The sequence below is a fragment of the Myripristis murdjan genome, chromosome 20 (assembly GCF_902150065.1).
Source record: "Myripristis murdjan chromosome 20, fMyrMur1.1, whole genome shotgun sequence".
In the NCBI taxonomy this organism is placed as follows: domain Eukaryota; kingdom Metazoa; phylum Chordata; class Actinopteri; order Holocentriformes; family Holocentridae; genus Myripristis; species Myripristis murdjan.
Window position 1 is genome coordinate 19,366,793 of NC_043999.1, and position 16,863 is coordinate 19,383,655.

Genomic DNA, 16,863 nt, shown 5'->3' on the forward strand with positions numbered 1-16,863 from the left:
AGGTCTATCATCACTGTGATGCATTCCACATAAAGGGACAGAAGATAAAATGGAATCTGGACACACTTCTATCTTTTGTCTTTGTGTAATTTTCAGAGAGCGCAAAATGTGTGTGTGGGGTTTGCGCTTTTGTGTGTGTGTGTCTAACCCAGAGGGTAGGCGGATAATTTGCTGTAATTGCTCCTCCGTTGGGCTATTGCTAACAGATAGATATCCGAGGTATGGCTGTTGGACCAAGCTCTTGGAACCATAACACACACAAAGACACACACACAGACACACACACACACTGATTATCAGTACTTTCAATCGGTGGACTGACAGCTCAATGCTAGCAGTCAAGCTGGATGGCTCGGTGTCATACCTGTGTGTCAGTGGGAGATTTCATTGCATCTCTTCAACAGCTCTCACTCGGGACTTAGAAATGGACCCACTACCTCTGCCATCTAGGGAATATCTGTGTGTGTGTGTGTGTGTGTGTGTGTTATTTCTATCATTGCAAGACCTGATCTGAGTTTTTTAGACATTTGGGATAAGGACATTTTCAGCACTGAGGTCACTGCCAGTCCTCCTAAGGTCATTGTTTTGGGTTATGACTTAGGTTAATGTTTAAATATTAGACTTAACATCATTTTAAGGCAAAATTGACGATGCAATTACTTCGCACAGCTCATGCATCATGAACAAAGTCTTCTCAAGCCAAACTGTTAGTCCATTGCACCATTTAGCCCAGATCTTCTCTGCTGCCTTCACTACAGTAAAGTAGCTCATGGCAGCGTGCAGTGGCGTAAATGTGTTCAGTGATTACCGTTCCACCATCTAACGTCTCCTAAAACGACTCACATGATAAAATGTTCAACTTCGGGGTTGCTGTCAGGTTTATTTTTTCACTTCAACTGAGTTAGGCTAACGACTCCCATAGACTTCACATGTTTATGCTAAGCTAACAGGAAATGCTACCCATTATTTTGTCCAAAACACTGGAGTATTCCTTTAAGGTCAGGTTCAGGGGTAGGGAATGAACAGTATAGGACAAATACGTGTCTTTGAAGGAGGGGTCTGTATGGGCACGGGTGCAAACAATAACCTCTTGCATTTCCAAGTGCGTCCAGTCATTACGTTCATGTGTGCAATCAGTCATTGAGTTTGTGTCTGTCTGAACACTTCAGGTTCCAAGTGACCTCAGAGAAACACTCATCGACGTTAATGACCGGTTGCGTTTTCCCTGAAAGTCCTCGTAAAAACAAATGTTCACTTCATTGAACACCAATTCGAGCCAATGAACTGTCAACAAAAGTCGCTGCAACGTCTTTTTCAGATTTATAGGGAAATTCCATGAAATTGGGAAAGAAATGGACTGGAAAATAAACGACACCCAAATTCTTTTTTTTTTTTTTTTTTTTTCCCCACTTTCTGGAATGTTAATAAAAATGTAATTTGACAGTACAGCAGCTGTCACAACAGCGTTTGGTCAGTCTAATGGTGGCCTACACTTTGTTTGAACTTGTTGTGCATGAGAACAGATATGCATATGATTAAATGAAGGACTCGTGAAATCCTGCAGTGACAGAAAGAGAAAAACAGAAAGACTTTCGCCTGGTCAAACTCAACCTGGTGATTAGGTGACGAGGTGCATGTGAGAGGCCAAAATTTGCTGCCATCGTTAAAGGTTTGATACACTGTGTGGTTTTATGTGTGCAGCATGGCACTCACATTTAACTTCCAAATGGAAAAAAATTAAGTGACACAACTCTCTAAGTTCAGGATATCAAATACAGGTTGTAACTTTCCGACCAAGCAGTAAATCTATCATCGATTTTTTGACCCTATAGCGATTTTTGGTCATGCAGCTTGGCCACAAATTGAAAACCCCAAATAGCAGCAAGTCTTATAATAGTTTTTTTAAAGATACCATTAATGTCAGTATTTATTGGGGAAATCAATGACCATGGCATATTGGGGGTCAAAATGTTTGGGGGGGAAAAAAAACCCCTCTGATCTTGTTTCCTCTTCCTGTGAGATTCTCTGTCCTTGATGTTCGGCTCCATTTCCTCTGCGATTTATTCGGGTGTTGAAGGCTGCTAACTTCCCTCTTGGGTCAAGACCACAGACCTTCGTCGAAACGGCTCCCTCGGCTGCTTTACAGATCGGCCGCCATTTAGCGCCAAGTGAATATTCCGTAAACAGAGATGTACTCCCGTAGTTTTTGATGGGAGTCCATTTTGAGCAAAACAAAACATTTCTGTGGTTTTAAATTTTTTCCAGGCCTCCTTTTTTTTTTTAATGCTGTGCCAAATCGAGGATGATGATGATGATTGTCAAGGATCCGCTTTTATTGGCGTGCCAGGCTTTGCGGGAAGCCATTTGATGCATGGGCCCTCAGGCAGCGTGTGTGTGTGTGTGTGTGTGTGTGTGCATGTGTGTGCATGTTTGTGTGTGTGTGCGCAAATCTCCATGGGTATAACAAACAGTCTGCACATTCATTACATGTATTATATATAATGAATGGTGTGTATGTGCTTACCTGTTTTTGTACATGTGAATTTACACCTGAGTGTGTGTGTGTGTGTGTGTGTGTGTGTGCTATATATCTATGTGCCTCTATGAAGGAGCAGTGATAGAGGCAGTTAGGAGGCCTGCTATAGTGATCTGCCGTGTATGTCTGCTTTTCAGGCAGCAGGTGTGTGCGTGTGTGTGTGTGTGTGCGCGCGTGTGTGTGTGTGCATGTGTGTCTGGGTTATGCCGGTCTGGTCCCAGATTTAGAGGAGGAAGCGGGTGTCAGGGCTGGGAGATGGATCTCTCCTGAGGGATCCGATAAATAAGGAAAAAATATCTTTGAAAAAGGGAAACGCAGCTGTTTCCAAAGGAGAAGTCAAAATATTGGTGGCTTTGCATTCCACAGCCGCAAGGTAGAAGGCCAGCCGTATTATAGCTCTGTGACACTGTATTTGGTACTCTCTCTCTCCCTTTCCCTCCCTCTCGCTGTGCACACCTCCCTCTCTCTCCCTTTCATTTCTGTCTGCCTCTGTGTGCTGCCTTTCCCTCCCTCTCTCTCTCTCCCTCTCTGCCTGTGCACACCTCCTTCCCCTCTCTTTGCCGTTACACATCCCTATCTTCCCCACGCCCTCGTCTGCCTTTCTCTACCCTCCTAGAGAGTTGAGCTTCAGTGTTATTCCCCTTGGAAAGTCTGCGCTGACCACAATGCATTTCAGCGGCTTAGAAGCAGAGCATATGATCCACTGATAAATCAGTCTAGTCCGGCTTCAATCTTCCCCCTGGGCTGACTTACATGTAAGTCCTCCTGCTTGTTTTACACATGCACACAGCTCCAAAAACAGCGACGGTAACGCGACACCTGGATATTAAAAAAGCAGGTGGAGCTTAAGGAAAATCTAGAGAAAATAACCGATGTCCCTAATAATACATGTGCCCGAAATGTCAACATAATATTAGCGAGATTAAACAAAACACAGAGACCCGGACGCTTTCCCCAGGTTTAAAGCGAGAGCTGGAAATGCACATAAACATGACGTCAAACGGGCGTCTTTGAAGCCAAGGGTGAGAAATCATCTGAACGGAGGAGGGAGATGTTGCAGCGGGGGCCAGAACCAACAAAAATGGAAGTGCAAATTAGCGCGCTAATCTATTTGGATATACTTCTTTAAAAGTTGGCTTTGGAATATAGTTTTGCTTCTGTTTGGGGCTTTACATTTCGGTGTCGCCGTTAAATACTGTAATTTTTCAAAATAGGAGAGAGGACCGAGCCTGTAGAGGAAAAGCTGCCATTACCTTTTACTTGCAGACGTCCCGTACCATCTGATCCAAAGTCAAGGCAAACAGTCTGGTCTTTGACATCAAGATTTCTGCAGGATTAACTCGAGGGCGATCTCAAACCCATCGGCTGCTACACGAGTCAAACATTTGTCCACACAAATGCCATTCAGTACACAAACACTGATACTTTTTGTAGGTGTTCCATCTCTTTCACTCCACCACACCAACGGTTTACCTGCATCAAACCAAATGGCAACTTCTCAGACTACAACTACTCCAACTTATATAGCTACAGCGTCTGTAATGGGTTACACTGGTTCATCGTTTGTCTGCCAGGTTTGATTTTGTAAGGAAATAACACATGGATGCAAACAAATGGTCGTCACAACAGGAAGGAGCACAGACGAGCCAACAAGCTGGATAGTGGAGAATGTACAAACAAGTGCAGCTGCCCTCGACTCAACTCTACGTGGATAACCATGACCTGGATGACTGGGAACCTCCACTGACACATGGATGCCATGTTGTTTACCAGTAGTCTTGGAAATCCAGGATGTCAGATGTTCCCGCCAGCGTATGAACGCAAAGTCATAGCTCCAGCTAAACCGATAATCATCTAATTGTGGAGCTCTGAGATGAATCTCAATCTAATGAGCTAATCTTTGTACCAAGGGCTATCTGACATCTGATCACTCAATTTCACTCAAATCTGTGTTACTTTCTTGCTGACAAATACAGGCAGACACTGGTTAAAAGGCGACAGGTTTCTCTCACATGGTGATGGTTAATCTGATGACCACAGTGGGTCAGACGCCCCATATAGAAGTGACAAAGGCCTGAAACACACTCTATATGGAGAGAGATGATGGAGAGATGACAGCATCCAGCATGAGAGAGAGAGAGAGGGAGAGAGAGAGTAACTGGCCACTAACTTAGAGATATTCCCTGTTGTTGAATGTCAGGCTTAAAAAGGGGCATAGCATCTGAGTGTATTTAAATCTCTCTTCAGCAGCAGGTCCAGGGTGGTTGGACGGTGTGAAATATTGTCTATGACCTCCTCCTGTCTCTGTCATGTATCACCTGCCTGGGACGGCTGTTGTGATTTTCAGGAGGCCTGCTCTTTTGCCTCCCATCCAGCAGACAGAAATGCACCAAATCTGACAAAAATTTTCATTTTTTGCAACCTTTCAGAAGTCTGTGCAAAATTTGCCTGACAGCTGGATGGAAACACAGCTTATGTGTTCCCTCTCTTCATTGTGCGTGCTCTCCCTTCCTAATCTCACTCCTCTTTCCTTTCCCCGTCTCCCTCCATCCCTCTCGTCTCCGGCTGTTTTCCTGTCAGTATCGTGTTTGGAGAGTCAGCCCGCGGGTCAGCGTAGGGCTCATAAATTTGTCAGCGGCAGCGCGGTTGAAAGGGAGGCTACTTGCTAGGGAGTGTCAGGAGCCTTGGCGCTCATGGGTGGGGGGCCTTTTTCTCACTGCGGCCCCGTGGATGGTTGTTGTTTCAGGCACGTCCTCTTCAGAGAGACACAACCAGCCTGGGAACGCATGAGGGGCCGAGGGGTGCAGCTTTCACTGTGACACCGGTGTCAAAAGACTTCTTGTGCAATGAGGTGGGAATCCTGGATGTCTCACATGCACACACACACACACACACACACACACACACACAGTCTTTCTGGAATCACCATTTTTCACCGGCGTTAACTGATGTGCAACTCAATAGACCAGAACGCAATGCAGCCACAAGACATGATGTGTGAGGGACACAACTCACGCTTTTACTCGACTGATAAAACTCATATCAATATTTTGACTGAAACATGCTGAATGAAAGTTTAAGCACATTCTCTGCTGCTGAATGGCATTCTGGGAAATGTAGGAGATCAATAACTTATATAACGTCGATGAGGCAGGTTAAAGGAAAGTGGGTATATCAAGAAAGAAGTCATGAAATTCACTGAACATGAGGATGTCCACTCTCTCTCTCTCTCTCTCTCTCTCTCTCTCAAACACACACACACACACACACACATACACCTCCTCCTCCACTCCCTCCTCTGCCCTTTCAAGGTCACTGCAGGCTTTAAATCACCTCTCATCCGTCCCTGGGTTCCTCACCCCTCACACAGCATCTGGGTGTGCCTTCTCTCTCTCCCCTCTTTCCTCCTTCCCCTCTTTCTCTTCCTCTGTTGTTTTATTGGCTGGAGATAAATTCCCCCCGGCGGCTTCCCGGTGGCTTCACAGAAGAATGTGATGGCAGGAATGTTTGCCATGACATTTACGCCATTCCTGTCAACCGCGGTCATCCCCAATAACAGCACGGGCCGCTCTGACAGAGCAAACGATGGGGTCATTACGATAATGGATGGAGTTTACTGGTCACACAGGGACACTCAGTGTCCTAGTTCAGCAGTTCAGCGGTTCACAGCGTTTTCATCGCCGGGGCACAACAGAAATTCCAAGCTGTATTCAATACTGAATAATCAAAGATTTGCTTTATTATGGGATATAATCAGGAACACTAAAAGTAGGGGAAAAGCCGGAAAGTGGACTGTATAATGGAATGAAAGAATGAATAACCAGTTACATGAATATACAACATTTTAATATCAATTTTCCACTTACCACCCAAACTCAAAAACATAATCGGGCCATTGCACGCACACGGCTGTTTGCTCTTTCTGCTTCTTTATGTGCTGCTTGGTCTCACACAACAAACACACACACACACACACACACTGACACTAATTCCAAGTTAATGATCTCCTCTCAAGGGCCCAGTACATGGCCTCTTCAAAGACAGTTAAACACAAGACAAAGGCTGACAGCTTTATGGCGCTTTTAGTAGGACAGAGCATGTATGTGCATGCAGAGAATGCCCACCTATCAGCCAGTCTGCCACTGACACATGCAACACTGGTAGATCAGGAGTGAGCTCCTCCTGCGGATCCTCAGTATCACGTTTACACTGATGCTGCACAATTTTACAAATCAGAAATCGGCGGTCACGCTGAAGCAACAGGAAAAACATCATGTCTACAAAGGTTGCGTTGATCAGTATGTTTGACTTAGGTAATTGCAAATGTTTCAGTGCTACCTTGTTCAAAAACATTATAACCATCACTAAATGTACAAAGTAACTCCTGCCACCACTCAGGATGATTGCAAAAGGCAACAGCTGCAACACAAGTACTCACAAGCAGTGTGTGCCACATGAACAGAGTTCATAAGAGTGATATGCAGACCGAGCGTGCAAACAGTAATATGCAAGGCTACAATGCAGGGCAAACAACAGATTCCTCCTGGCAGGGTGGACGAGCCTCTGCAACAGCATGTAGGCCATCATGGGACACTAAAGCTCTTCACTGAAACCCATACAAATGATTTCCTTTTACGGTCAGTGGCTCTTTAAGGCAGACTGACCCACTTAGCTCAATAGCAGGGAAACTCTGGTCCACATTAAATGAGGAATTTACCAAAAACATTACTGAACAATTAAAAGAATAAATACAATGTGGGAAGAAAATTCCTTTCCATTGCACGTTTACAGTTTTTATGTAGCTGTGGTCAGGAAGGAACCCCCATCATATTACCAACGTATGGAAGACGAATGGGGCAAAAACCATCCTGCACAATGCTTGTTAACACAGCCATTTATTACCTCTCGGCACCGTATGAAAATACACACTGAAGCAGCACATTTGCCTGTCATCACGTCGTCAATAATGCTTAGCTTTATATTTTGAATGTCTTCTCTTAGATTTGATCACATGGGGCGAAAAGCACCAGCACACATTTTGTGTTAAAAAACGATATTAATGAGCAAGTGACAGTTACAGTCACAATTTATGGTGTTAACATCTGTACTGTATCAAAACAGCTTGGCAAATATATGGAACATCGGTGACTGAAGTGCTGAAGACACAATGACACGGGCAAAAGTGCTTCGTAAACTTGTTAAGAGATAATAAATGATTGTTTTTTGCAAGACAGTTTTTGTCCCATCGGCCTTCCGTACCAGCAGACGACACTGACTTGACAACATCCAACATGTAATGAAAAACTGTGTTAAGACTGGTACCAAGTAGGCAAAATTTGCACTTAAGGTTTGTGTAGATGCAACAGGGCCGCATTGGCATTTTGAGACCTGACAAAGAGTAAAATTAAAGGAGGACATCCATCAACATAGGAAAACATAGGCAGGTAAAGGTGGACGAATAGAAGACTGATGTGGGACAGGGGAGTCAAGCTCGGCCCCGTCCTCCTCAAGGCACAGCCGAGCAAACAGAGCAAATTCCTCCACGCCTGCACACGGCGCTGATAAATGGGAGCAGCGGGTCCTAATCAGATGTTCCAACAGGGGTTATCGGCTCTCCTCCGCAGATCGTTAACGGCCGGGAGTACGCCGCACCTCACTTTCTTATCTGCTTACACTCATCCGTCCCACACTGCTATCGCTCAGCGTGGAGGGAGCTGGAATGTCCAACAAAGACATGGTCGGCGACAGAAAGACAGAAAGAAACAGAGACAGAAAGAACAGGAGAAAGAAAGAACGAGAGAAAGAAAGAAAGAAGGAAAGAAGAAAAGAAAGAAAGAAAGAAAGAAAGACAGAAAGAGAGAAAGAAAGAAAGAAAGGAGAAAAAAAACATTGCAAGAGCGATAATCTCCATACTTAGCCGTGATCATAGCAGCCATCTTGTCAGGTTGGAGAGTTATGGCGTGAGAAGGAGTGATACCATCGGGGTGGGTGGGCGCGGGGGGAGTGTGTTCGTGTGTGTGTGTGTGTGTGTGTACGTGTGTGGTTGAGGTGTTAAGAGCAGGGTGTGTGACAGAGACGACTTCAAGTGTAAATGGAATGCTCTTTTTAAAAGAGCTATCTGCTGACCTTAGGGTCAACTGACAGTGTGTGTGTGTGTGTGTGTGTGTGTCTATGCACACACCCAAAGCAAAGTCTTTGAGGCAATTCCCCTACTTACAGAGGACAATAAAGTCATAACACACACACACACACAAACACAGTAAGATGTGCAGGAAAACGTCAGATTGAGTTGTTCTGCAACACCTCGCGCGTTATGACAGAAATACAGCCCGAATGGAAAAGACATAATCCAGTGAACCGGAGATGTTTCCCCCATTAACCATGTTTGTTTCTCTGAGGCAGCTGCATGTTTTGCCAGGGAGCTTGACAACCAATACAATCCAAACACAAGAGAAAGGAAGCGCTTTAAAATACTGTAACTCAATAAGCGGAATTATTTGTATATCTTGGGCCGTTCCTGAACATCACTGGAAGTTCAAGGGTAGTAGTTGTAGTGGCTGCTACATGTTTGATGCTTTAAACATATGAAAACAAACACACAGTTTACAGCTTGTGAATGTAACTCTTCCCCGCCGTTTCTAGCAGGTATCTACTGCCAAGTTTATGTCTCAGAAAAGACCCTTTATTACTGTTGCGGCATGTCTTGAATTCCTTGCTTATTTTCTAGCGAACAGTGTTTACAGTGCGCTCAGACCTGGGGCGGGGTGATGCATGGTCTTCTTTTCTGTTCTCGTTTTGCAGGAATCGTTACAAGATGCTTTAGTGAGAATTTCCCAAAGCTCCTTTTTGCATCAAACAATTGACTCTTTGATCGCACCCAGGCTAATTATTTGATCATGCTGGGGCTTTGGGACACATTTCGGCGCGAAGGGAGCGGCTTACCTGGGCTTAAGCGCTGAGAAATGCAGCCCGGCATCGTAAGACAGCGAAAACAGCCGTTTAATAAGGGAAGTTCATTTCAGAATAAGCCTGGCGTTGTCTAGACCGGGCTAATCTTCTGAAAACCCACTTCTTAAGGATTTTTGGCTTGTTTGCCTTTAAAGTGTGGGAGGTAGGCAGGTAGATGACTTGGCTGTTGACTTAGCTAAGAGGGCTAGTGACAGCTAAGCTATAGCCATGCAATGAGGTGTGCAGAGGAGGAGGAGGAAGAGAAGAAGGGGGGGATGAGGGCAGGTGCGCTTGACAGACCAGTGCAAAAAAAAAAATTGGAGAAAATGACTTGAAATTGCTGCACGAGGATCGCTTTATTTAACTTGTCAGACACTAGGACACAACAACCTGCAAGTGACATGGAGTCTGCAAGCGAGAAAGGAGGGTGGGTACAAGTTCAGCTGTGATTCATAAAAACCCGGAGGATGGAGGAGGGTATTTAGCAGCATGGGCAAAATTAAAACAACTAAGCCCTGAAATCATGGATGGATTTTCCTGGATTATAACAGGACCTTCTCTCTCCTACCACCAAGCAGACAAACAGAGGAGGATGGGAGAGTAAACAAGGGATGGGAGCACCGGGTGCACGCTGAGCCAAGCCGAGCTCACGGAGGCCTCCTCACCTGTCTGTCTGTCTGTCTGCGAGAGAGGTAACGGCAAAGCAAAGCCATCACAGTTAAATGCAGATGACACAGGAACAACATTGGCAGTTCCTGTTCTCCGAGCTGTGAAACCAAAGCCATTTCTGTGCATCCATGACTCACCAGAACCAAACGGTAACAGCTTGACCACAGTAACCAAACCTGATAGGAATAGCAAATAAGACCACATTTTCCTCTGGTGGTTATTATAGCCCTCATAGTGGCTTATGATATTTGTTCAGCAATATGTCACTCCTCATTAATTGCGTGCGCACTGACCTCTCGTATTTGCTTTCCACTGGGATGCACCTTGCCAATGTTGGTCTGTGTCCCTTCCTTTTCGTTCAACAATATATCACCTTGTGAAGGATTCATAGAGGGTTCATAACCGGGGAACAGCATCTTAAAGAAGGTTTTGCACACTAAGATCATCCTTTTTTCACTAAATATGTCTCAACAGGAGTTCTCTTTAAATCCAGATATGGAAAAAAGACATTTTCTCCTAAAGTAAACAGGCATTTTTAACTGAGAGACGGCATTTTTAGAGGATGTTTTGGAGATGTCAGGCTTTCTGGACTTACACTTCTATTTATTTCTAATGGTAGATTACTACTCTTGCTACTCTTTTTTTTTTTTTTTTTTTTTTTTTTGCTTTTAATCATATAAGTATGCGATCCTGTTTCACAAAAGCTTTAGCAAATAAACAACTTGGTTAAGGTCATGAAAATGTTGTGGTTAAGGTTAGGAAGCATTAACCCTGGCAAAAGTAATGGGACACAAACCATGGACTCAGGAACCAGACCCTGATCTCCTGCAGGAAAGTTGTGTTTATTGACCCTTCTGCCACCCCGCCTTCCTCCTAATATGGACTTTCTCCCTCTTTACAGCACCTTGTGTTACTTGGAAAAGCCACGAAGCACATCTCCATCTGAAATACATTACTCTGACAGTCATGACTGTCACGAAACAAGTGGATAATTCATGTCGATGGACACAAATCTATATTTGTGTACAATATATTTGGTGACTATTGCACAAAATACTGTGACACTGGGCTGAGGTATGTAGCAATTTCAAAACATCCTCTCATTGTCATGAGCAGTATGCTGGCAAAAATCACAAACTCACACACGACTTGGCATTCAAAGCTGGATCCTGTCTGTTTAAGCTTCAGAGAGGGGAAAATCATTCTAAATCTATTAAAATCTGCCTCCGGCGAGTGTGTACAGGACCTCCGGTGTAAACTCCAGTTAACAGAGTGACCACTACCATTACCAGAGCACCCTGCAACACATTAGGGCAAGTCAGGAGCTGCAGTGTGTGACACACAGCATGAGTTACACAGCACACTGTGTCACTCCACTAGACCTCAGTGGAAAGCGGGACGTCCGCAAGGCAAACAGTGATGAACGCGCTATTCTAGGAATGAAGATGAAAAAGGAGCTGGAAAATATGCTTCTGGTCCCCCAATTTGACGTTTTCCACCACTTGCTCTCCTTCTCTTCCATGAGTCAGTGGGTCATTCTGAACAAGTGATGAAAGCTAAGAAGAACGGATGACTGAACAAGAGGTCTACATGAATCATGCTGAGGGGGGAAAAGAGACATCTGGTTCGCGGAGAGCACACTTGAGACTGGATGTAGCGCAGGGGCTCTTAAATCTAGCCATGCCCCATGAGAATATCCTCTGAAAATGAGCTCTCTATCTGTGCTACTGCAGCAGCTGGCTGTGAAAGATATCAGCTCGGGCCTAAGCCTAAATCACTGTCATCGTTTTCGTCACTATGGGTCAGTTTACACCATTGAAAGTCCAAGGTTTTTATATGTGCACAGAGAGGGACGTTTTGCTTGTGTAAACAGGTGGAGTCTGGCTTCAATTAGGATGTGAACAGCTATGCTTCCCATCAGAGTAAATTGAGCCACTCACTGCTATCTCCTTCACTTTGGGTTGCTTTCATATATAAAGACATGGATTATCCCAACAAGGTGCCTTTCAATGAAAATTCTTTGTCTAATGAGGGGTTTAGCTCAACTCATGCCGGCTAAACCTGCCCCATATTTTTCAAAATGTTTCAGACAGATTGTTTGGCTTTTTTCCTTTCATTTGTCTTGGTTTTAATTTGCAGTTTCAGTTTGGCCACACGTGATATCCAGATTTTTAGGCCGCATTTGAAACAAGACGGACCACCCAGGAGAATCGCAGGCCCGTCTCTAACTGCAGCTCTCAAAGTCACTCAACGCAAACCACTCCAATCGAGAAAGAGACACATTAAAAACTAATCGGATGGCGATGACACACGGTAGTCGTGCAAGGCCTTATTTGCAAAGCAGATGGAGAGCCTTGGCCTGTCCGACATTAATTACAATCACATTCGGGGAGGAAGCCGTCCCTCCTCCAGGGCAGTCAGGACTCTGTGTACGGCTGGAGGAGATGGCAACCTAATCCCCGGGTCACCAAAGAAATCTGAGGGAATAGTCAAAAGATGCACAGGACGTGATTAATCAAAGTGGATAGCCAGATGTGCAACAACACAGGAGTATAAACCCAAACTGACACAGTACAGGAACACCAAAACCGCAGACACACAAACACCGCGCCACCAGCATCACACTCCCACACAGAAGCCAACAACAGGCTCGGTTATTTGAGAACAAAACGGCGACCTCCTTCTGTCTGAAGATCTGGTTTTCATCACTGCATGTTGCAACATGAATACTCAGAGGACCAATAAGCAAAGGAGGCATTTCTAACTCACTCTCTATGATGGCCAGTCCTAATTCTCTTGTGTGGCATTTTGGCCTAACCAAGGTAAGGGTTAAGACACTGAAAGGACGGGGCTTTACTATCAGTACATCTACTGGAAGTGATGGACTCGGCAACAATAACTTTTCAAGTGCCCTTGGAATTCAGGCTCATTGGGCTCCTCAAGATAAGCTGAAAGTTAGAAACAATATCAAACCACATTCTTCTCCAGTGATACTTTCCCACTGTTCCCATGGCCGGATAATGACAATGTCCTTAGTTCCCAAGAGGCATGACAATCCATCTGGATTTAAGCCGCCTTGTCCAACGCGTCTGACTCTGGCAACGCCTCTGTTTATCTTGAGGCGCTCTGTTTAGAGTCTCCCAGTAAACACTGGAGCTGCTAATGGAAGGAAGGGCCTCATGCTTTTATGTTCCAAACCCGTTATGATTAAAGTGTCTCTCTTTATCGTCATCGGCTCTAATTAAAGACAATCTGGCAGAGTAACACAAACAATGCGACACAATTTACGCACAGAAACCGCAACTCGTAGCCTGGAGGTCAACAGCAGGAATAGCCCTTTATATACAAATACTGGCGGTGGTGGTTGATGGGTTGGTGAGGATACTAGTCCAATTTTTCCTCCCTTCGACATAAATTGTGGATCAGATTGCACAACAACACTCTGACCACAATATTTCGGGGCTATAAATGAGCCGAGAGGGGGGCAATCTATCCTGGGAGAGTGCATGCAGCAGTAAATAAATCAAACCCCACAGAACACAAGTGTTCAAGCAGTTTAGGAGAGGATTTGCTCTCGGTATGGTTCAGTCAGTGTGTTTGTACGTGAGCCAATAATAAATGCGTGTAATGCTTAATTAAAATCCGTAGTCTCATATCAGTTTGATGTGAAATGTGTTGATTTTTTTTCCACTGTGTAAGTAATGCGATTTATGTCGCTCTAATAAGGTGGGTGAACTCTGTGTCGGTCGTCTAAGTTCACATGGGTTCACCCTGCACTACATACTACATCCCTGCCTGTGTGTGTCTAACACCCAACACCTGTTCGCATCTCACTTCAGCCTCGCAAAGAAAGAATTTCTGGAAACTGGACGAAAATATCGCAGAGGGCTACTACTGCGCATCATATTATTACCGTTATTTTATTATATTATTATTTATTTTTATATTTTTTTATCTATTTTATTTTATTTTATTTTTTTTATTTTATTTATTTATTTATTTATTTTTGAGAGCAAGAGTATTTTATCTGTCTTTTTCAGAATAAGAAGAGAAGCTTACCCAAATTGACAAAGCTCATCACCATATCGGCATCATTTAGAAAGGCAGTTTCCTGATATGTGGCCAGAGGAGGGCCCTGGGTTGTCAGCATGGACTGATATCGGTCCAGCATCCCTTCCACTTGGTCTTTCTCCTCGCTGGATATGGTGTTGTATAAGTCCAACATGAAGAGGGGAGCGGAGTTGTATTTTCCGTGAGACAGATGCGGTCTCGGTCTGTGCGGCAGTCCGAGGATGGACAGGATCTCCTTCTGCATCTCCCGCTTTTCGTGCGTCCGCAGTCGCCGGTGGATGAACCCTGGGTGCACTTCGTTGTTTCCATCCAATAAATAATTACTCCCCGCGACCAGGAACATGCAATAACAAGCGCTCCACCACAATCCGGCCAAGGCAAACCAGCAGCTGCTCATGGTGTTGTCCCGCTATGCTCTCCGGAGTCCCAAGTGTGTCTGGATTGGAGCCTCAATCGCCTATCCAATTTTAAATGTGCGTAATGGTAGCCAAAGTCCGTCCAACCTGCTATTATCTATCACAGTAGCAGTTCATCAGCCGAGGAACAGGTATCAAGCCATTTGAAGTATTTTCCAATGCAAAACGCGCAGAACAGTGCTGGCCCTGCTCTCATTTCTGATTCCCGTGGCGCGCTGTCCTGCTTCAGGTTAAATGGCACCATGTAAAACTTTATTTTGAGAGCTCCGGCGAGTCCAAAACGAACCCGGTCAAAAGGCGACGTTTGATGCCAGGTTCACTCGTAAAAGAATAACAACTGCTCTGAAAGAAGCCATTTTACTAAAAAGGATATATTTGCACTCCGAAATATATCATTTTCCAGCGTTGCGCAGGGAAAAGAGTGACCCTTTAATAGTTGAAGTTTTCCCACTGGTTTCAATGACCGTCCCGTCCTCCTACAGACCGTGTATGAGAGTCCAGCAGGAATCAGCAGGTTGCAGCCTATAATATATATGTGTATGTGTGTGTGTGTATGTGTATATGTGTGTGTATGAGTGTGTGTGTATGTGTGTGTGCTCGCGCGCCTCATGAAACCGCCCAGTCAATGCGCACTCAGGCAGAGGTGGAGCTTTTCAGGCAGGACAAGTCTATCATCATTTTTGCTCGCTGCACTATGTACGCCTTTCTATTATTTCTATAAAACTAACAAGTTTGTCTACTTTGCATGTCCCTAACTAAAAAGTGACGAATATTATGGGAATATTATATTCCCATAATATTCCTACAGAAACCTGCAATATGTGCGAGTGTGACAGTGAGTTCATAGTGACCTTAAGGTGCTTTCTGGTAATTTTATTCACCTTCTACATTATTACTGTAGCATTTTTGGTGTGATTCTCTACTTACATGTCTAGTGTTGTATTCATCAGAATATCTTTGTAAATTTTATTACAGGGTTACTACAGTTCCTCCACAGGTCTAGATGTCTGCGCTCAGCGTGAATGTCGTAAAGCTTTATTAGTTTGTGGCTCTATTCTGAAAAACCTCAGCGCTATAATTTATTTATTACCGTCAAATGGGCTGTAATAACATGTGAAGTCCATCTTTACACACCTACAGTGAAGTACCTTGATCGCTGCAGAGAGACGCGGTTGGGGTGGGAGAAATGTCCAGTTGAGGCACGACCCCTGACGATGGACTGGAAAACAGCAAGTGATCGAGAAAAATGCATTAAAAGCTGATTTGCAGGGGGAGCATGAACGAGCTGAATGAAACATACAGAGGAAACTGATTGTTGTAAGTAACGTCATTAGCAGTTGAACTCAGGGGAAATGGATTATACCAGGATACAATCTTTTTAAATGTGAGTAAAAAAAAAAGCCTGTTGCCTGTAGATGAAGCTTCTACATTATATGAGGGGGAAAAAAACTCCAAATGAACTGCTAACCCAGTCATAATAACTCATAACAATTCAATAACCCACTCAAAGAGCATATCATAAATTCCAAAAAAACAAAACCTCCAGCTCTCTAACACACTATGATTAAAGGTCTGGACGTATTTTAAAACCCCTAAAATCAAATGGCAGCAGAGAGCAGAGTATGAAACACATGCTTGAGCAGATTTTATTTAGTTTAATGTGAAGGGAGAACAAGGGACTCTCTCTCACACACACACACACTCTCTCTCTCTCTCTCCTCACCTCTCTCCTCTTGCTCCCTCCTCCTTTCCTTTCCTTTCCTTTCCTTCCACCCCAACCTGTGTTATGTCTCCCTAGTCCCAGATTGCGATGGCCCGCATGATAAAGGCCCAAGGGTGTCCGTATCTCTCTCCCTGTCTCTGCTACTGCTGCCAGAGCCTATCTTATCTGGGAGTGAGGAGTGAGACACAGCATCAAAGCTACACGTAACACCCCCCCAACACACACACACACATGATCCCACATCATCTCCTGCAGGCTGACTTCCAGACAGGCTATAGCAGCTGACTCACATACTGCTATGATAACTACGGGTAAGGAGTAATTATTTCCCTGAATATCTGATGATGGAAATTCATAGGAACCTAAGTTGTTTTGGAAGATTGAGAACTAAACTAGACACTAAAATCATCCTTGTGTTGCCATACCTGTCTTTTCCAACTGCTTGAATGTGTGCACCTGTGTGTCTATGTGTGTGTGTGTGTGTGTGTGTGTGTGTGTTT

At 44.4% G+C, this 16,863-nt stretch overlaps 1 protein-coding gene across 2 annotated transcripts in view; it reads right to left on the reverse strand.

The window, feature by feature from the left end:
• The window catches only part of bmp6 (bone morphogenetic protein 6), a 53,373-nt gene extending 38,246 nt beyond the window's left edge, over positions 1-15,127 (reverse strand). For both annotated transcript variants that reach the window (XM_030079069.1, XM_030079068.1), the window contains exon 1: positions 14,213-15,127. In XM_030079069.1, coding sequence (XP_029934929.1) covers positions 14,213-14,621 — 409 coding nt within the window. In that variant the 5' untranslated portion in view covers positions 14,622-15,127. The remainder of the gene's footprint in view (positions 1-14,212) is intronic.
• Positions 15,128-16,863: the final 1,736 nt, after the last annotated feature.